This window comes from Alosa alosa, chromosome 21, assembly GCF_017589495.1.
Source record: "Alosa alosa isolate M-15738 ecotype Scorff River chromosome 21, AALO_Geno_1.1, whole genome shotgun sequence".
NCBI lineage: Eukaryota > Metazoa > Chordata > Actinopteri > Clupeiformes > Clupeidae > Alosa > Alosa alosa.
This window is the reverse complement of record NC_063209.1, coordinates 8,825,984-8,847,586: the sequence shown is the minus strand read 5'-3', so window position 1 is coordinate 8,847,586 and position 21,603 is coordinate 8,825,984. Positions and strand designations below refer to the sequence as shown.

General features: G+C 44.7%; 1 protein-coding gene across 1 annotated transcript in view; it reads right to left on the bottom strand.

Moving 5' to 3' along the window:
- Positions 1 to 16,377, bottom strand: part of atp8a1 (ATPase phospholipid transporting 8A1) — a 140,421-nt gene extending 124,044 nt beyond the window's left edge. Inside the window, 1 exon segment of the mRNA XM_048231901.1 lies at positions 16,066 to 16,377. Coding sequence (XP_048087858.1) covers positions 16,066 to 16,114 — 49 coding nt within the window. The 5' untranslated portion in view covers positions 16,115 to 16,377.
- Positions 16,378 to 21,603: the final 5,226 nt, after the last annotated feature.

Genomic DNA, 21,603 nt, shown 5'->3' with positions numbered 1-21,603 from the left:
CACCACCATCCTCTTCATGGCCAAATTCTGTGGAAATTGACCCAGCTACTGTAACCACTAATCATCCACTCAGACTCACTTTCCGACTCTCATGATGGGGTTACAGTAAGCAACAATGAGGGGTGAGTCACTGCAAGCTTGTGCCATCGGCGGTGTGTGCGCATCTGTGAGTGTGTGTGTGTGTGTGTGTGTGTGTGTGTGTGCGTGCGTGCGTGCGTGCTAATGGCATCGGTTAAGGGATGCCGCAGCAGGAGGAGGGCTGTGGTCGGGGGCCGAGGGGTTGCCATTTAATTACGCTTAGGGGATTATCAGCTCAAGAGGGACTCAAAACAAAAATGGAAAAACCCCTTCGAGTTCAAGAGCTCCCCCCCTTGATCAGAGAGAGATGCTGGGGTGGAGAGGAGAGAGAGAAAGAGAGAGAGAAAGAGACAGAGAAAGAGAGAGAGAAAGAGACAGAGAAAAAGAGAGAGAGAGACAGAGAGGGAGACAGAGAGGGAGATAAAAAAAGAAGACAAAATAGAAAGAGGATAAGAGTGAGAGAGAGAAAACAATCAGAGAGAAAGTACGAGAGAGAGAGAAAGTACGAGAGACAGTGTGAGAGTGAGAGAAAGAGAAAGAGAGAGAATGAGTGTGTGTGTGTGTGTGTGTGTGTGTGTGTGTGTGAGTGTGAGAGAGAGAGAGAGAGAGAGAGTGTAAAAGAGTGGGATAGCCCCATCCGAACAGCCTTACATTCCCATCAGTGGGGGGCAGTGGAGTGGAATGTACGCAGAGCGGCCGTGACAGCCCGACTTGCCCATGCCAGAGAGGAGCACGGGGTGGGGAGAGGGCTGGAGATCACCCCGGCGTGGGAGGTATCCGCCGGCCAAGTTGCCGAAACGACTTGACATTCTTTTCAGGGCGGAAGGTTTCGCATGCAGGAAGCAGGAAGCTACATAAACCACCTAGACAAAGGGCTGTGTGGTTGTCACTGAATCTGCCATCACATGGTAGGCATAGGAAGCACGTTTCTCTCAACCCTAACACTGTTGCAAGAGCCAGAGGGGCGACCAAGATCCATAGATGGGGGTTATTGGTAATGCCAATGAGAAAAAGGCAAAAGAAAGACAAAAAGTCAAGTTACGGTAACATAACCGGATCACAGGAATAGTTACGGGGTGTTCCAAAAAAAAGCAAGTTCTGAGGTGCATCCTGTGCTCCGGAGCTTTCGCACTGCACTGTGTGGTTTCCAAAAGGATTGGATTTCCTTTGCGGCCGGGTGCCCACGTGCCATTGTCAGGGACGTTTGTGGCATGGCATGCAGGGCAGCGGATGGCATAGCGAGGGATTAAGTGCGATCAAGAGGAAGCACCGCTGTAAAAAAAGCGAGGAAGGAGACCTGACAGGGAAACACAGCGTTGTGTGTGTGACTGGACTGCTAAAAACAACAACAATAACAACAACAGCAGCGCCGTGCCACAGGAGGGAGGGGGGAGGAAACCTGAGCTGAGGCCGGATATGCCCCACTTTACCCTGTGGAGGACCGGCAGCCCACCCCCTTCAACACACACACACACACAAACACATGCAGGTCATCCTCCTCTCCTTTAGTTGGCTGTGTCAGCTTGAGAGGAAATAGACTGGAAGCCTGACACAGAGGCAACTCCCCCCACGTAACACACACACACACACACACACACACACACACACACACACACACACACACACACACACACACACACAGAGCCACCCGGCAGTGCCCCCCAACCCTCGACCTCCCAAAAACTGTCAAGCCTTCAGGGTCCTGACTCATGTATAATAGAGCCTATGATATTTCCGTTCTATTTCTGGACCAATCCGATCCGAGCATTCTCTTTTTGTCTTAGCATGAAGAAAAAAATTCTGTCAACCCCCTCTCTCTCATTCACGTTCTCTCTTTCTATCCCTCTTTCTTTCTCTCCCTCCTTCTTCCTTTCACTCAGTCACTCCGTCAGCCGACACTAGTCGCTACTAAAAATAGCCGCTGGCCCCTGAAGCTCTTACGTTGGTGCTTACCGCTGGGCCTCTGCTGGGGTTACGCGAGCTAGCTGCCTGCCTGCCTTGCTATCCCAGGCCGGTTACACAACTGCCCCCAACCCCCACTGTCCCAACCACCCCCCCAACCCTCCTTTCTCTCCCTCTCCAACTCCCATCCTGCTCCTCGTCCGTGATGACGGGGCAGGATGAGAGGCTTATTGGATTAATTTGGGGGTCAAGAGGAAAATTCCGATGAGGGAGGGCTTAAGGGGGAGGTCCCAGCAGGAGCTCGGGCAAGTTATCTACACTTCATCTGCCATGATACTGCCCATAATCCCACAAGGAGCAACGAGGCGCAGAGCAGAACGCTCGCACGGGGACCACAGGGGGACTTGGCGGGACAAACACTACACAGCTGATGTGGCCCCTGCTGGTAACGCAACAGCTGTCCGAACCAGTGAACATGGCAATACCGGATGACGAGATGTAGCAGTTAATGTCATTATTAATGACAAGGTGGTGATTTGGGACAAAGGTGCACAACGAGGACCTTCCAGTAGGAGTTATGTAGACACTGAAGCATGCAAGGAGTTTGGTCAGTGGAGGTTTGTGCCCATCTTGTTGACTGCACAGGATGTTTCTTTGGGTAAACGCAACTGGAGTCTTAGATCCCCCTCTCCCATTACTACAACTATAATAACTACATTATTGGAAATAATCGCAAATTAAATTAAAAACTTTAATACTGTTCATTCATTATTGTTATTTTAGTCAATCATACACTGGCAAGAATTTCCACTGTCCAAGTACCACTGAAACTTCATTAAGACAGTTGCTGTTTCCTATAGCTCAATGTGTGCAGCAAGGTACATTTGATCATGCGAGACTGACAAACTGACAAAAGTGTAAAACAAGTGTAAATTAAAGTGTAAGTGAATGTGTACCTTACAAGTGAATGTGTACCTTACAAGTACAGCGAGTCTCATTGGATAAAATAAAAACATCTCATTAAAGAATAACTGTGAACACCATGATACCATGAATTCAGGAGTCCAGAAAGGTCAGTTGCAATTCCAAGTTAATCTTATCTGCATCACGGCGCTTGCAAAAATTTGCAGATGAAAAGATTCCAGAGGCACACTAACCTGCAACAAAATTCCTCTCAACAAAGCAGCTAACACAACCGAAATGAAATAGTTAAATCGTTAGAGATAGGAGCCTGAACCAACAATGACTCCACTGTGTAGAGTCATCAGAACTATTCTTGGGATGAAGCTTGAGCTGGCCTACCTCCTTCGCTTACTATATCCTGTGATCCCTGGGCAGGAGCTTCTCCGTTACGTGACATCGAAGACACACCGTAGCAAAATTGAGTGACAAGTTTTTTTTTGTTTGTTTGTTTTTTTTAGACAGAAGCCTTTCAGTGTCCTCCTCTAGGCGCCCTCGTGCCCGGAGTGAAAGACAAGCTCCACTGCATAATATGGGATCAAGGGCTAATGATTGCTTTGCCGAGGAGTAGAAACCAAGCTCTGGCTTAAAACCAGAGAGGGAAAACCACCAACAAGGCCTACAGGGGTGTTTCGAGACAGGTCAGGGATCTCTAAAACTGGGATCAGGAATTGACAAAGTGACATATAATGGAACCAGGAGGTCCCCCCCTCCAGGTGAAAACATCTTCAAGTTGCAAGGTTGCTGACCCACGCCAAGCAAACAAGCAAATGCATGCATTTGGCATCAACCCTTTTGTCGCCCGGCATCACAAGAGGAAACGGTAATGAGAAGGGTTTAGGACGAGAGCCGTCCGTCTAATCCAGTCCTTCTTGACACATTAGAGCGAGGAGCTTGCATAATTAATTACTGCAGAGGAAAAGTCTCCACAGAGAACGGAAGGGCACAAGTGCTCTTCACAATTGGCCCGCTGATTGATGGAGCGTTGATGGAGCGTTCCTGCCGGCTGAACGACCAACCCCACAGACGGCTGGCGAAGGGGCAAAGCCAATAGCACAGAGCCGCTTGCTAATGAGCGTGGAGAGGACATGAAAGAGAGAATGACAGAGAGTCAGGGAGAGAGAGAGAGAGTGAGAGAAAGAAAGGAAAAGAGCAAGACAGAGGGAGAGTCAGAGACCAAATAGGAAAGAGGAAGATAGATAGATAGATAGATAGATAGATAGATAGATAGATAGATAGATAGATAGATAGAGAGAGAGAGGAAAGAAAGATGGATGTAGAGGAGAGAGAGAGACTGAGGAGGAACAAAGAGAGAAAACGTTGATATCATATGCAGTGAAACTTCATTTGATCCCTTGCTGCACACTCCAACCAGTAGCCAACGCTAGCAAAACATCCACTTGGACTCTGTCACCAGACATTCCCTTGTGTAACACTGAGTGGCAGGGACAGCCACAGCAACAGTGGCCAAGAAGAAGCACTCACCCCACCACAGAACTAATGCATGTATGTAATGTATAAAAATATAATTGTCAATATGAATGTATCACTGGCCTGTTTGTTTTTGCTGGGTGGAGGTATCATATGCCAATCATATCCACCATCCCCATCTCCTATTTGTACAGCCCAATTCTAAAAGACCTTGGTTGATTGAGAGCAGGGGATTCAGGGGAAAATGTCCATTATTAAAATAGTTACCCCCACCCCCCCCCCCCAACCCCTCGACAAAGGAAGGCTTTTAGTGGGTTTTTACGGATTTTATTCTCTTGCTAGATACATTCGTGTGTCCTCTTTCTTCTCTGCATGCAGCCACGATTGGCAGATAGCGACAGACTAGTTATAGGCTGACACACATTCCACCGCACTGAAGGGCCACTGCTGTCAATGGTCCCCTTTGGAAACCTGTTTTAATCGGAGCTGTGCTAATTTCATTAGCGGCAGCCAGAGACTGGCTGACACCTCCCTCAGCCAGACACTGGGGGGGGGGGGGTTGGGTGGATGGGTGTGTGGGGTTTGGTGGTGGCTGGGTGGGGGGTAGATGCTGGGAGAGAAACAAGGACACGGTTCGAAGGAGGGGCTTGGCAAGTGTGGGATGTGTTGAGATGTGGGATGGGTTGGGTGTGTTGGCTGCGGAGAAACAAAACAACAAATTCTATTTCCGGCTACTTCCATTTTGAAGCCAGCCGTCGCGGTGCTTGTATGTGTAACCCCTCTACCCCCTGCCCAGCCCGTATCCTTGCCCAGAGGTCAGCGAGGAATCAGGCAACAAGCAGGAAAGCTGAGAATAGCAGAGGAGCAGAGGGCAAAGATGAGCTGCATGGAACTCCAGGAATGGAGAGAGGAAGAGGAAGAGGAGAGACAGAAGAGAGAGAGACAGAAGAGAGAGAGAGAGAGAGAGAGAGAGAGAGAGAGAGGGGGGAAACTAAGTATGGGAAAAGAGAGGGAAAAGGAGAAAGACCAAAAGAGACAAGCCGTGATCCAAAATAGAGAGAGAAATGAAGAGAAAGAGAGAGATGGAGTGAGTGAGAGGGAGGGAGGAAGCAGGACAGGCAGATTCCTCTCCAAGGAAGGCCCCTGGAGGAGAGATCAATGGCGGCCGAGTGGTTTAATGAGTTTGGCCATGAGCCAGATGTGCGGATTACTGTCTGTGTCAGCCAACAGACAAGCAGGCAGGACAATGGCACAGGGGAGGGTGTGTGGAGGGCCAGCAGTGCCAGAAGGAGGTGCCCGGCAGGAGTGAACTACGAGTTGGCCCAGCACCACCAACCAATGACAAGGGACATTCCCTTTTCCTTCTCTGGGGAAGAGAATTGTCCAAAGGACGGAGTTCTCAGACATCATCAACTTGTTCGATTCCCATAATACCTACATGGCATGTCTTCTTGCGCAAAGCTGAGTCAAAAGCTGTTGAGCTGAGAGGAGAAGATGTAGGCTATGTTGCATAAGTGTTTGAAAGCCAAAAACATAGCAGTTGGGATGTGGATGTGAGCTTCAATCAGAGGTGCTCTGCTGTATTCACAAAAAAAAAAGTAAGCCAGGCACATGGGTAGGCACACGAGTCATGTTTGCCGCCTCCGCAACGCAACCACAACCTACAGAAGCTTTCATCTTTGCCCCAATCAACAGCGAAAGTGAAAACAAACCCTTAGATGACTGGTATGCAACCTTTGCTGCTGTTCGTCCGCCATGAAAGGTGATTAGATAAAAACCATAAATGGCAACTGAAGTACTCAGGGTTCCCATTCAAGTCAGACGTAAAATTCCATGACTTTTCCCTGACTTTCCCTGACAAAAAAACAGACGTAAATTTCCATGACCTGCTATAGACTGAACCGCACAACCAACCAAAGATTTCAGAGTAGCCGCTTTGCGTTCAAGAATATTTTACTTTTTCAGAATGAGAGATTAATAAATGGACTTTGAATAAACAAAGTTGGGCTGACCACAACTACTTAAGCCAGCAGTAAAGCTAATGACCAGATATACACCAATTCTGCCAGGAAATTTTGCATTAATGCATTTTGTAGTACATGTTAAATTACAAGTACATGTTAAACTGTTAACAGAATTCCCTAATATTCTATGACTTTGCCCCACAAATGATACAATTCCCTAACTTTCCATGTCTGGAATAGACTTATTCCAGAAATTCCAATACCCGTGGGAACCCTGAGTACTGTACTGGTTTTGCAGTTCTAGCACACTTACTATTTATTTTTGTGTTGAAAGCGTATTTACATGACTGCTACCCTGCATGGTGGTGGTGGTGGTGGTGGTGGTGGTGGGGGGGGGGCAGAAAGGGTGGGCTCTTACTTGAAAGATCATTACAGCACCACTGTCAACACAGCGAAGACAGAGCGGGCGCAATGGCAGTGTGACAGACACAATAAAGACGGCCGTAAAGAGCACGCTAGCGTGCGGGACCGGTCTCGACATCCGAGAACACGGAGCAGGGGCCGCAGAAGAAATATAGCCGTGAGTCAAGAAGCTGACAGGTCGGGGAGCAGCATGTGGGGGCAGAGCGATCGCTAAAAGTACACTTGCGGAGACCCTAAATCAGGGGTCATCACATAAATCTCACCTGCGGGGTACACTTCCACAGCAGGGGAGACTCGGGCAGCATATATTAAAGGCGTCTTTAACAGGCCTTGTGAAGGCGAAAATTCAAGGATAGGTTGTTTGGGTTAGTAGTTTAAGCTTGGGTTGGTGGAGGAACTAAACAGTGGAGCACTAAGTGACAATCCAAGCCACACACACAGAAGAAAGGGTGATCATGATGATGGCCACATACTTCCAAGAATAACTAAGACTGACCTCAGAAATGCTTTAGAAGAACCAGTAAACTGCAACAGCTTCGAGCAAATTAATTTAGTGGTTATCAGAGAGTGGCCTCAGAGATCAGACCATCAGAGGGAGGGCCTTGACCGCAGTGCTCATACCTTTGATGGGGTTTCCAGTAAAAACCAGCCTCTGCAGCCTTGATTGCTGTAATCTGAAACCCCAAGTTGACCTGAATGAGAACATGGAAACACAATGTCTTCCAAATGTCACCGAGCCAAAAGGAGGCGACAGGAGAGAGGTGTCCGTAATCAACACATGCGGGGCTATATCCAACTGCTGGGGCATGGAGAAGGGGGAAGGAAATGAGAAGGGATTTAAGGAGAGGACTGGAGAGAGGAGGAGAGGAGGGAAGAGGAGAGAAGAGAGAAAGGAGAAGAGGAAGGAGGAGAAGAGGAGAGGAGAGAAGATGAGAGGAGAGGAGATAAGGGAGGCGGGTAGCATGTGCTAATGAAGCTGTAAGGTATTCGAGCAGGTCGATGATGCCGCTTCACACAGGAGGCCTGCAGTCCCTGTGGAGTCAGAGGACTCAACAAGACCCAGCTGCTCAATATAAACCAGGGGTTGGGGAGGCCCAGGGGCAGAGGGGGAGGGGAGCGAGATGAGACTATTGATCATGCAATAACCCTCAAATGAAATTTCCTCAAAATAGCATAGCAGAGTTAACCACACATATTCACTATAATGTAAATAAATGGAACTCCAATTTGTGACAGAGCTCACTTGATACACAATATTCAAAGGTTTCTTGAATTTCCCCCTTGGGGATCAATAAAGTAGCTATCTATCTATCTATCTATCAATGGCAAAAAAAAAAAAAAGCAAGATTAAAACAGACAAAACGGAAGATCCAACTGAAAAAACAGAAGGTGCAACAAGGACCCATTTTGGTTGATTGTTGTCAGACTGTTCTTCTACATAGAGAGGCACAACCAGAGGTGTAGCCTTGCTGATAGCTGCAGGCTAAATGGACAGGCCTTGCTTGTATTGTGTTGGCCCTCTCTTGGATGACCCAACGTGCTGTGGTTTGACCCATAATCTCCTCAGAGGCTTGGGCTCAGGTCAACACCCTCCCAAAGTGCAAACAGCTAAACCAGTTTGTCCTGTACGTTCAGGGCTAATGCTAGTCGTAACAGCGAAGAAAAAAATTATAATAAATAAAATGGAAAAAAGAGAAGCTCTGCACATGTGCATGATTCATTTATACTGCAAATTAATATTTCAGCAGTGAAGGGCCTGATCTATATATTCATGACTGCACACAGGCCCTTGGAGGGCTTTAAGTCTCCCTCAGAAAAAAAAAACCTACCGGAGGCTTAGACTGGTCTGTGATTATGGATATCGCGGCGCTGTGGGACTGATACAGAGTAGCCGATGGCAACGCTTAACCACACAGGGAACCAGTAATAGAAAAATGAAAGTGATCCAAGAGTCAGTTTCTATGAAAATCATCGATATTGTCTTCATTTTAGCACATGTTGTGCTATTAATCTTACACTGGTAACATTAATGAAGGTAATGCTGAAAAGGTGATAAGGTGACTGTTGAAAAGTCCCCTCCAAACAAATACCTTGTTTACTCACATCAATGAGGATGCATGGTGCACTTTGCACTAACAAACAAAATCAAATAGACTGAATCTTTCCCCCAAAAACCCAGCCCAAATGGCATGATTACTAGCAGTGTATGTCTTCCTTTTTTCACATTGAAACACTTTAAACATCCTACAGTACAGTTGCAATAGGTGGAAGAGTTGAGTGCAAGATTTATAGTGATGCAGAACACAACTCACAAAAAAAGCCTAAGCCATGCAATCATTGCATCAGTGGACAAAGTGTTCTCATAAGTGATCATGAATCCGCCCTATTTACAATCGCTAAATACATCCTCAGAATCGTTAGAGGATCCCTTAACAAATATCTTGCCGCCCCTCTGCCCAGACACAATAGATCTGATTGGCCGTCCCATAAAGGGTGCCTTGTCTTATCGCATCTTGTCTCGAGTCTTCACTTCACAAGCTTCTCTGGCGCTGTTGTCATGGCAACCGACAAAGGTTACACATCCTTCCCCCCTTTTTCACATGTCACTGTTCATTGAAAACAGACCGAGTGTAGTCTATACAGCGAGCGCACAAGCAGAGCATGAATATATGAATCAGATTCAGCCTAATTATAGAATGAAACCTTGAGCATAATACAGGCCATTCACAGAGGGAGCTAGTAGTGCATATATAATGTACAGTAAGATGGGGCCAGCCAGGGCAACTGCGTGAGAGGCAGTGTGGTTAATGCATGCTGCACTACTATACCATATTCATACCACCATGCTGCGTGGCATGTTGTGCCCACATGCATGTGTACACACACACACACACGCACACACACACACACACACACACAGAGAGAGAGAATGTCAGTTCTTGAGTAATTATGTATCCATTCATCAGACCAAAGGTTAGTCATAATCACTGTATTTTAAACTGTTATTTTATACAGTTTTTAAACAAACATATACAGTACATAATATACGCAAAGCAGTTGGGTATGAAAACAACTACAAATTCAGAACATGAGATTAAAGACTTGACAGAACAAAACGACCTCTAAGATTAAAACGCTGTCCATTAAAATGACTCCCTGTTGAGAATTTCTCTCACTGCTGAGAGGATGTGAGAGGCTGACACTTGACAAAGGCAGATCTCAGGTGGCCTTGTGACTGATGTGACACTTCACTGAGAGAGACAGAAAATAGGAGTTGGAAAGAGAGAGAGAGAAAATGGGAATTGGAAAGAGAGAGAGAGGGAGAGGGAGAGACAGAATAAGCTCAAAAAAAAAAACAAGAGACCAAAATAGAAAATGAGCAAAAGAAGAGGGGGAACATGAGCAAAAGACAGAGCAGAGAAGAGAGGGAGCATGAGAGTGGCTGCTGGACGGAGAGAAAGAGTGGTAGCAGCAAAGGTGAGAGGGGCGCTGCTAATGAGAGGAGCAGAGTGAGAGAGCGCAGGGCTGTCTAGAACAGAACAGATGTCTGGCTCCCCACTCACTCCCTCACTCACTGGACACGACATGTCAGCGGATTCACACCAACAAAATGCTCAAAACATACACAGGCAGCTTTTCACAGCAGACGTCACAGTGCAAATGTGTCCTCGGGGAATATCCAAAAAGGTACCATGCAACACCGGATGGTGATTAGAAAAAATAAAATAATAAAACAACTCGCCGTGTGAGAAATTGCACAGCGGTTGTGCAATGCGTCCCTCCGGCGTTAGCGTTTGAGTCACGCAAAGAGTACAGTTGCGCTATCAGACAAAAAAAGGGTCGTAGCACGAGAGAGGCACTGTGGGACTGGAGGGAGGGGTGTGTGTGTGTGTGTGTGTGTGTGTGTGTGTGTGTGTCTGTAAGAGAGTGTTAGTGTGTGTCTGTGAGTGTGTGTTCAGACGGATGTTGTGTGTGTGTTGTGTGTGTGTGTGTGTGTGTGTGTGTGTGTGTGTGTGTGTAACTGGCACCAGTGGGTTTTCGGCTTCTTTACCATTGCTGGTGTTGCTTTCTGCCCCGGATGCCAGCCGCAGCCCCCTGACCTGACCTTGCAATCCCGCTGTGACATGATCGTGATCGACTACCTCCCGGCACGTGTGGCCCCGGCTCCAGCTCCCGCACGGCGTCACGAATCACTCGCTCACCCACTTAACCCGCTCACTAATCAGCCAGGGCAGAGATTTCAGACCTTTCTGTTTTTGTTGTTGTTAGTTTTGCTTTCCCCACCCCCTTTTTAAATCCTCGCCAACGGCCATGGCCACTGATGACTTAACACCAACGATTCAGCCGGTATCCAGCTGTTTTCTGTGTCATTATGTGATTACAGGGACTGTTTTATTTATTAATTTATTTTTTAAGTGGGAAAACCGCCATGTAGCCTATTCTGCTTATACAGTATTCCTGCATCAAAGTGATGCTCTGTGAAACTATATGACTTTTACTGAAATGCTCTTACTGTTACAAGGATACTGTCAACCTGGTGTTTTGGTGGTTGGTTTGAAAATGCTCTCAAGTTTCAGGCAGTTGAAAGGTTACTTAAAAGGGAAGCGTTTGTTGACTTGCAAAAAAGGGAAATAAAATTAACTGCACAAAGGAGCCATGTAATCAAGAATTATGACTACACCAAACATCAATAGGCTGATCTTTATACACTGGGTGATTTAGATCTAGGCAACATATGTGTGTAACTGTACATACACACCACCGCCGACTTGAGCTTCCAAAGAAGCTCTGGTCGCCCTGTCAAGGACGCTTGTCAAAAAAGTACAATGAAGCTTTGGACGCTTTGGCCGCTCTGACGTGACAGCATTTTACGTTCCATCATGTTCTATCTTAATACTTTATTCTATTCGATTGGTTGCTGGTCGTTGGTCGCTGAACCGCGTCATAGCTCATTATCATAATGTTGACTGACTTTCAACTTTCTGCTTGAAGCTCAAGTCACCCAAAACGCGACGCCGACGGATTTGCCGCTTCTGGCAGCTGAGAGAAGCCGGCTTCCATTGAATATTAATGACTTCCTGAATCTTTGGAAGCTCAAGTCGGCGGCGGTGTGTACGTACAGTAAGAGTGCAGCTACTTGTAACTTGGTGTTAGAGATGATGCCTTTCAGCAGACTAGTACTCATAACACAGCAGGTTCTCAAAAGCTCTGATGTCACATAACCGTCCAGTGAGGAAGGAAGGTGCAGGTCAGTACAGTACAGTACTGGAGTGCTTCAGTTCCACTTTTTTTCTTAGCATGTGATTTACCATCTGAATGATGTGAATTACTAAGCAATCCACAATCTACTGTACAGTAGCCTACAGGTATATTATGTGAATCCACATAATGTGCCTTTGTATGCTCAAGCTCCACAGGACTATTTGATACTAACAATACTGCATGTCCACCTGAACTGCTGAATGCTGGGAGTCCACTGAGACTAGGAGAAGTGAGAGGTGAGAAATGAAAAAGGAGATCTGCTGCAGGCTCAGAATGCACTGCAGAGTGGAAAATGGCAGAAGGAGACCTCAACACAGAGAGTAGCCAAGCTGGGGAGACGAGAGCTGAGTGGGGTGGAGTCGGGTGGGGTAGAGGCAGCTCTCAGGAAACCCAGTGTTAGCTATGAGTGTTAGCTGTGAGTTCCTTTGAGTTAAGTTTGGTCTGTGACCACATGTTAAGTTTGCACCCACCACTATATTTATAGTTGTCACGGCAGCAGCGACCTATGCAATAGGATGCATGTGCATGTATACATGTACCGACACAGACAGACACAAACACACACACACACACACACACACACACACACACACACACACACACACACACACACACACACACACACACACACACACACACAGAGACACACACACACAAAGAGACACACACAAAGAGACACACACAAAGAGACACACACAAAGAGACACACACACACACACACACACACAGTGCACTGGTCAGTGCCTGAATGACTGTGTGGTGGTGGCTGCTGGAGTCTGGAGCTTGGGCCAGGTGGGTTTCCACAGTTGAGCTGTGCAGCACCTGTGACAGCAAGCTGTTCACTGACCCAAGGGTAACACAGGCTACATCCCTGTCCCAGTTATCCCAGATGTTTAAGGTGCATATGTCTGCCACTAACACAGGCAAGAGAGGAATGCTAAACAGAGAGAGCAGACTCTTTGAAATGAAGCAAAATTGTAGGCTATTAATGCTTGCTTTCACTTGGTCATCCTCTACAAAAGAGGGACTGCCGCTCCACACATTGAGTTTGAACCAATTTAGACCGCTGCAAAATATTGATGTAACTTCCTGGTAGGAGGAGAGGGTAAAACAATCAACAAGCGGTTCTTTGAACAGCCTCAGGTTTTCCTTACAGATGCCTGTTGTATTCGTAGAAAACACTCTACAGCCGTCATGCTGCAGTCATGAGAAATCTGCTACATAGTGCACTAGGCCTACAATGGATACTGGGCAGACAGTAGCTTTTTGCGTAATACAAAAGCAGTTCACATACAAACTGCAGCAAAAACATTGGCAGATTGGCACATCCTTGGCAGAGGCCTAACTAGCCCCAGTCCACAAGTAAGGAAAAAAAGAAAAAGGCATCTCTGTTTCTGTCTCTTTCTCTCTCTCTCTCTCTCTCTCTCTGTCTCTCTCTCTCTCTCTCTCTCTCTCTCTCTCTCTCTCTCTGTCTCTCTCTCTCTCTCTCTCTCTCTCTCGTGTGTGTGTCTCTCTCTCCTTGTGTGTCTCTCTCTCTCTTGTGTGTCTCTCTCTCTCTTGTGTGTCTCTCTCTCTTTGTGTGTCTCTCTCTCTTGTGTGTCTCTCTCTCTCTTGTGTGTCTCTCTCTCTCTCTCTGTGTCTCTCTCTCTCTGTGTCTCTCTCTCTGTGTGTCTCTCTCTCTCTGTGTCTCTCTCTGTGTGTGTGTGTCTCTCTGTGTGTGTGTCTCTCTCTCTCTCTTGTGTGTCTCTCTCTCTCTCCTCTGTGTCTCTCTCTCTCTCTCTCTGTGTCTCTCTCTCTCTCTCTGTGTCTCTCTCTCTGTGTCTCTGTGTCTCTCTCTCTCTCTCTCTCTCTCTCTCTCTCTCTCTCTCTCTCTCTCTCTCTCTCTCTCTCTCTCTCTCTCTCTCTCTCTCTCTCTCTCTCTCTCTCTCTCTCTCTCTCTCTCTCTCTCAGCTCAAGATAGGTCACATGCAGGACTGTCGGACAAACACGGAAGGGTTATTGATTCCACTGTTCTCAGAAGTGCTGGTGCAGACAAATTGGATACTTTTTTTCCTCCCAAGTAGGTAGAGGTGGGTATAGCCTCAGCTATAACCCTGTGGAAAATGAAACGCTTGCTCTTTTGGTAAGAGTGGGGGGAAAAATTAAATGAGCTGGGGTCGCAGCCAGTGGTTGGGGTGATGGCATGACGTGCTGCATTATTGATGGAGCTCTGATGACCGTGACTGCAGCTCTGGTCAACACAATTTCTCTGTTCAATCTATGGCTTTGTTCAATTATTCATTTCGCAAGCCTAACATACGCAATATATGGGCCTATGCATGCATGCTCTTGTTTGGTTCTTATTAATGGCAAGGGCATAACGATTGATTATTTTGTCTAGCCCCTGCTGTTGCAGGGGGATCCAATTTATACCTTCCCTTTTTCATTGTGGGGGAAACCTGATACCATGCAGTTCATAGTGTACTGAAAGCAGACTTCTGCTCATAGTGCACTGAAAGCAGGCATCTAGGCGATTTTTGTAAACATCCTAGACAACTAGGATGGATACCACCCAAGACACTGGTAACTGTGAAAGTACACTATGCATACAGAGCGTAAACTCTAGGCAATCTGCAGGGCGTGTTGCAGGGGTAATTCTGCCACATATTTCACAATGCTTTTCAGTTCATGACAGCAGAATGAGGCTGGACAAGTCCTGGTCGGTGTAACTGAGCCCGTGGGCACACCTTTTGACTTACTCATTATTGTCCATCAAATGTGCATCACTGTTTTACACATTTAGTGCTATAGCCTACACATTCGACCAAATAAATACTGGGCTTTCACAGACACACCATCCATCATCACTGCACAGACATGGTTTAAAATGATCAGGGACGGCTGCAGACAACCTGTGTAGAGCAGCCATCACTGACCAGCCTCTGTGCCAGCAGCAACAAAAAAACAAAACGACTGCGGCCACAATTAAATAAGGAGGAGGAGACGTATTACCGCTGCTACCCAGCATTAGATTGGCTTTATGGACATGGGTGGTCCTTTTCTCGTGTGATGAAGCAACTGCAAACTCCCTGCGCCTTTGCTCAACACACTTCACTTGAGATGTCAAGCCAACACACCAACATAAATCATCAACTCTCACTTCAACAGATTGTCAATGGTTGTGCAACACATGCAAAGTAGTACTGCTTGTCATGTATTACGTTTGTTTGTAAAAGTGAAGTAAATGTTTTCTTACAACTAATGACACTTGATCACATCTTATGTGGTCGTAGTTTGAAGTTATATTAAAGTGTTTCAAACACTCAATTTGCATTCCTCCATTGCCTCCCTACACGAAAGGCACGGCGCCAACTGTCAGAATAACATTCTGACAAGAATAACAATTTAGCTAACTTGGATTGGCTAGCTGGAAAGCTAGCACAGCTTTGTCCGAATAAAACTGTCATCTTGCTGCCGTGCCCTTATGCTTATTTAGATTACACATACCACTATCGCACATCTATCTCCCTATCGCTTGAACTCTAAATTTCACTAAAATACAGCTAACGACTGAGCAGTAGTCAATCCACCGAGAGTTTGAGGTTAGCTGGCCAGGTCCATAACGAAACGATATCTTAATATTAACTCATCTCATGAGCTCAAAAAAAAAAAAACTTTTAACCGACACGATATAGAATTGGCTTGACTGTCAACACTAATGTTAACGTTAACCTGGGTCGACAAAAGTGTGACATACAATTTACTAACCTGATATGCTGACACGAAAATACGACATACTTAACGTCATTCTCAATGTGTTCGAGGACCAATAACTCTAACTTACTAGCTAATGTTAACTCTTTTTAGCTAACCAAACCATACACAAACCAGCACATTGTCTCCGCTAACAGCAGCTAACGTTAATCCTTGCTCCTCACAATAACATAGATAATATAGGGCGCTATACGGTGAATGACGAGTTAAAAAACTGCCTTAACTAACACACTGGAGTGAGTGAGAACACGAGCATTACTGTGACTGAGAAATAAACAGCACATTGCATTACCTTCCACGCGGGACCGGAGGTCGGACACATTTCTTTGAACAGGCGGCATCTCCCCAACACCGTAGCCCACAGAGCCGAACGATGGCACCTGTCAAACGCGGCTTGCGCTCTTTGCTCTGTGTCTCTTATTTTCCCGTCTAGGAATTTCAGAGCCAGTCTTCGTCAACATTGAGTATTGGTGCGTGTCTCGGGCAAACACATTTAATCTCAACAAATGTGCATCGTGTCTTACATTTAAAAAGTCCAGTCCTGTTTAACGGGGTCTGTATGTTTACCCTATATGAAAAGCATGGGCGCACACTTGCAAGGATCGATAAGAGCCTGACAAACTGAGAGAAGAGAGAGTGGTGCCGCTTCTCAATTTGGGCTATTCCATTGCATGACTTCGGGGGGTGGTAGTGGTAAAGTCATCGATCTAGAATGCATTTGCTACCTTTGACAGCAATATACAAGATTACATCGTATGAGTTATTATTCAAAAATATTCTCATCTAATGTAAGTAGTTTTACATTCATTTTGTTACGAAGGTTTAAAAAGAAGTTGTTAACGAAGCCCCCTTATTCAATTGGCAGATGTAAAGCTCCAGTGGAGATTCCCTGCTGCAGTTCATTGTGTATGAAGGGAAATGGTGAGGGGGGAGCAGTGACAGGCCTCTATTTCTTTATTTCTAGGCCTGGAGCAGTCACGACTATGTCATTTTCTACTTAGTTAACCAATATGGCATGATTATCAGTCAATGTTTCCCGATGTTAAAATGTCAGATAGTGTTGCGCAGTGAAACGCCCATTGCTGCCATAACTTGATTTGAGCCCATTCAAACTGTTGCTGTTCAAGTTCATTATCTTGCCAGGATGAATGAGTAGGCCCGTTTCTTAACACCAGACTGTAGGCTAGGCTACTATAAAATCTGTAAATTCTACAGATTTGTTTTAGCATAGATGTTTATTCTATTGCAGATTGAAGGGACACATTTACAGTAGCCTATGGGGGAAATAAATAAAAATGAATTAGAGACACAATCATAACACAATTTTTGCTTTTGTCTCTGCATTCTTCAGACCAGACATTGGGAAGCACTTTATGCCATTATTTCATCATTTTCATTTTTCAACAGAAACTGCTAACCACACCTCTAGTTTGTTGCCAATTTGTATTATGTCAGATTTTCCAGTGAACAAAAGCAACTATACTTAGTCATTTTCTGCCTCCCTGTTGGCTGACATCCTGCACACATTGCATCTCTGGCATAAACAGATTAAATATTAAAAGGTAGGCCTCATATCATGCCGTATAATCAGTTACTTATTTATTTATCTATTTATTATTAGAAAATATGACGAAAGGCTTTGACTGCATTCAAAGTAGCTGACCAGCATACCCTGAGCAAACAACCCATGCAAACATGATTCTAAATGTTGAACATGAATTGCTTGAAAAAGCCACTCAGTAAGGCCAAAAGGGATGGATCATTTCCCAAGATTTTCTTTCTCTTTCTCTCCTCCACCTAATTCAGCATCAGTACGCCACCACAGGGATTTGGGTATATGGCTCCTGAGGTTGCCTAGCAACAACGAGAAGAAGCCTGCCTCCCTGATTATGTATGCTGTGGTTTTATGTTTGGGCGCATATCAGTCTCTAAATAATGATTCAACCATTCAGATTCTATAGCCCCCCGACCCCCCCAACACACACACACACACACACACAATTTCAGAATCACAGAACAAATACATCTGAAACTGACACAGAGATAGCCTAAACACTCAAACTTTACATATTTGTTGTCAACATCACTGCATTCATGTGACTTATTTGCAAGCACGTACCTGTCAAATTATGTTACATTGTATTGCATATCCTAGGCTATGGGTGCAGGCAAAATGAGAAAGAGAGCCTGGTAGCAGACCGCACTGCATTGATTTTTTTCTTCTCTCTTCAATCACAGCACTGTTGCCCAAAAAGCACAGATTTTTGACACTGTTTAAAAATGATGGCTCTTCCAGCCATAAGCCTATCAGCCAAATATATGAATGTGCTGCATTATTTGCCTATACGCCTGCTAAGAATAGAATGTAAATCAGTCCTGATAAATGATATGCATATGTTGTCCAATTCACTCCTGGGACATAAAAAACAACCATTTCTCTATCTACTATGAGAGCAACAGCAGTATAATTGAGAAACAACATTTTAATTGGTTGTGAAAGACATAATATGAGTAGACAATTATGAGTCATAAGTCATCATGAGACATCCATGCCAATTGCTCTTCTTGTCACATGGATTTAATTTAACAACAGAAGCATGATGAGTCGCTGCCTTTTATTGTCACAGATTTTTTGACAAGCATTTTTTGTCCCACTAAATTTATGTTTGATGCCAATTCACATGACTGAGGTTAAGAGTTTATGAACAACTGACCTGAGCCAACACAATGGTCAGCTGTAGCAAGAATGCATCTTTTTCAACCCCCAACCCCTCTTTCCCAAGTCACTACTATTTACACCATTTTAAACTCTGTTTGGTTAGCCTCATCTCTAGTGGGCTGATGACGACAGTCTAGCGGTTTTCGTCCATCTGGCTCCTCATCCTCAACTCCTTGGAATGTGACGCTGATCGGGATCCTCCATTTGTAGTCTGCCCTCTAGTGGAACAGCAAACCTCCTATGTGCTCCTGGTGTCCTTGAATACCCACAAGGGAGGGAATGTGTACACAGTTGAAATTGTCTGCACTTAATAGGAGCGTCATACATTCTCCCAAAGGCTGCGTTATACATGCTTTAAGATGAAACTCGATTTGGATTATCTGTAAAGGAAATATATCTGTGAAGCATTTCTTTTGTTCTTAATGACTAAAGGCCTTGGCTGCACAATTAATTAGTATACAAACTTTAAACATCCTGATTTCACATAATAATTTCATGTTTGTGATCAGTTATGTATAATTTTGCAAACTAATCATTTAATATGCAGGACTAATTAGCTGGTGTGTAATTCACTTGGGCAATCACTTTCCTGAAAAATAAAAATGTTTGCAAAACATTTGAAACAGCAGTATAGAAGTTTATACTAATGTTTCTTGATAGATGGACTTTGCAGAGCACAACTTTTCCTTAATTTATGCAATCGTTATTTTCGACAGTCATTAGAGCAGTTTTCTCATTGTTCTGTATTGTTCAATACTATTTAGTTATATCCTATTTTTTGAATAACAGGGTTAAATGTTAATATTATTGATTGAATATCATAGCAAAAACAATGACAAAACAAGTGAACACAATTACTGCTTTATGAACACATAATACACTATTTATTCATATGCAGTCATTCATGTAGTTGGTGAATAGGTGTGTGGGAATATGCACGTTGAGTGCTTGGAGAAGAATATAAGCACTATATAAATGTAATCTGTTCGATTTTTGCTCAAAACAAGGTGGTGTACAATATAATATAGTATAATAATACAGGAGTAAATAAGAAACACATCAGAATACAGTTAGAATACCTCAGAATTCCACAAATCCATTTACCATTTACCTATAGTCACAATAGTCACTCTCATAGGCAAACAAGACATGAACTCAGTGTGTAGATAGAGAAACATATACAGCTATCCTTTGGTATTAGCTCACTTGCCCAGCCAAGTTCACTAACACAATGGGTCATGTGGTGGTTTCAGTATGACAGTGAGTCATGCACAGGACACACGGATGGTAACCTGACACCTGGATTAAAGAGCAACACTCAGCACATTTCAGTGGCTGCGGTGTGATAATACATGTACAATACAGCTGTGGATGTGAAAGGCCAAATAGGAGATACATTTATATACCCCTGCATGCACCACAATAGAGGTCTGGGCCCATCCATCCATCTCTATGTGCGTCTGCTCACATAACTTACATTTTCATAGGAAGATAAATTATGCCTAAAGATAAATCTGCCTAAAGATGGAAGTATCCAGGTTTTTTCCACTATTTTTATTATTAATTACAAGGACATGGTGCTGCCGTTTCTTGACTGCTTTTTCCTTACTCATTTCATCAGTAACAATATACATTTTCATCCATACATTGTGTTCCCTATAGGAATCAAACTCTGGATCTTGCTGCTGTTAGCACCTTGCTCTTCCAGTATGTCTGCCACTAAAACAGAGCAGTCAAATATAGCCTATGTCATTGCTAAACTGTGACGATCAAGTTAAGGGTGCCTGGTATCCGCTGATAACTGCTGCAATCAGATAAAGCAGTTATGTGTGGCAACTGCAGCTGATATGGCCCGACACTGGAGGAAGTTAACATACGAGAGTTAGGTGTTCACTCTACAGTCATACACAATTAATAAAGTCAACATTTGTGATTTTTTAACAAACACGTCTATGTCCCACTATTTATATTGTACTGTATGTAATCACTCAGTCATGAAAATGTATCTAATAGTGCTGGCAAAGTGTCATCTCGTGGGGAAAAAAAGACATTCATGTTCTCAGGCTCACAAACAACCTGCTTATAAACACGGTCCACACACAGTCACAGCTGTTGTAAAAGTATTGTGTTTCTGTAGAGCCATTTTCATCACTTGCGACAATGACAAGGTGTAACGTCTCTGCAGCGGACGTATCAAAGTGGCACAGCAGATACACAATACAGCGCCGGTGTTCCCTGCTCTGTTTCTGCCGTCCCAGTGAACAGATGCCCTAAGCCCCAGTCTCAACAGTACCGGCTGCTCAGCCTTCCCACAATGCAAAGGGAAGGGAAATGTAAACCAGTGGATATGCCCTTCCACAACCATTTGCCATGTGTTTGTTTATGCTCGTTTGCTTTTAGGTCGGTGTGTGTGCACTTGGCAGTAATGCTATTTAAGGCCTTGTTTGGCTTCATGTCTCTTACCATTATGACCACTTTAAAGGCATATGAATTTCCCATCTAGTGCTACGTGAATGGTCTTGAGGGCCTCACTTGTGAGTTTTTGTTTTAAGCAGAAGTGTTTAAGTGCTTTCCGTGTTGCAGAGGAACTCTCCGTTTGTCCCAATTTGAGTCTGGGATGGGACCCCAATTTGATGTGAAAGGATGCAAATGCATCTCTTAGATCCACAAACAAAATTAAACATTCTGCATAATGTCCCAGCGGAAGACAATGTGGGCCTGTTTCCTTTATCTGTTTCACTTCAATTACACACAGAAAAAAAATAGGTGAACAGAAGTCTACCCCAAAGCTGTAGTGTAGAGAGTGAAAAAAACTTTGTGAAATGTTATGAATTATTCAAGAGGACTATCAGTTTCCTCTTGGTTGGCTTTCTCAGTAACCATGGTAGACGAGCATACATTATTAACCGCTTGGGTGACTGGCAGAAAGGCTTCTAGTTGCTCTTAGTCGTTCTCAGAACTGTGTTGCCTTCTAGAACACACACACGTTTCTGAAGGGGGGCATGGGGCTCTAAGAGAGAATGACATGTTCTGCCTAATTTGAGAGCGAGGGGTTAACAGCAAGGTACAGCAAGGCAAAGCTGGACCATGTAACTCGTCCTGTGTGTTCCA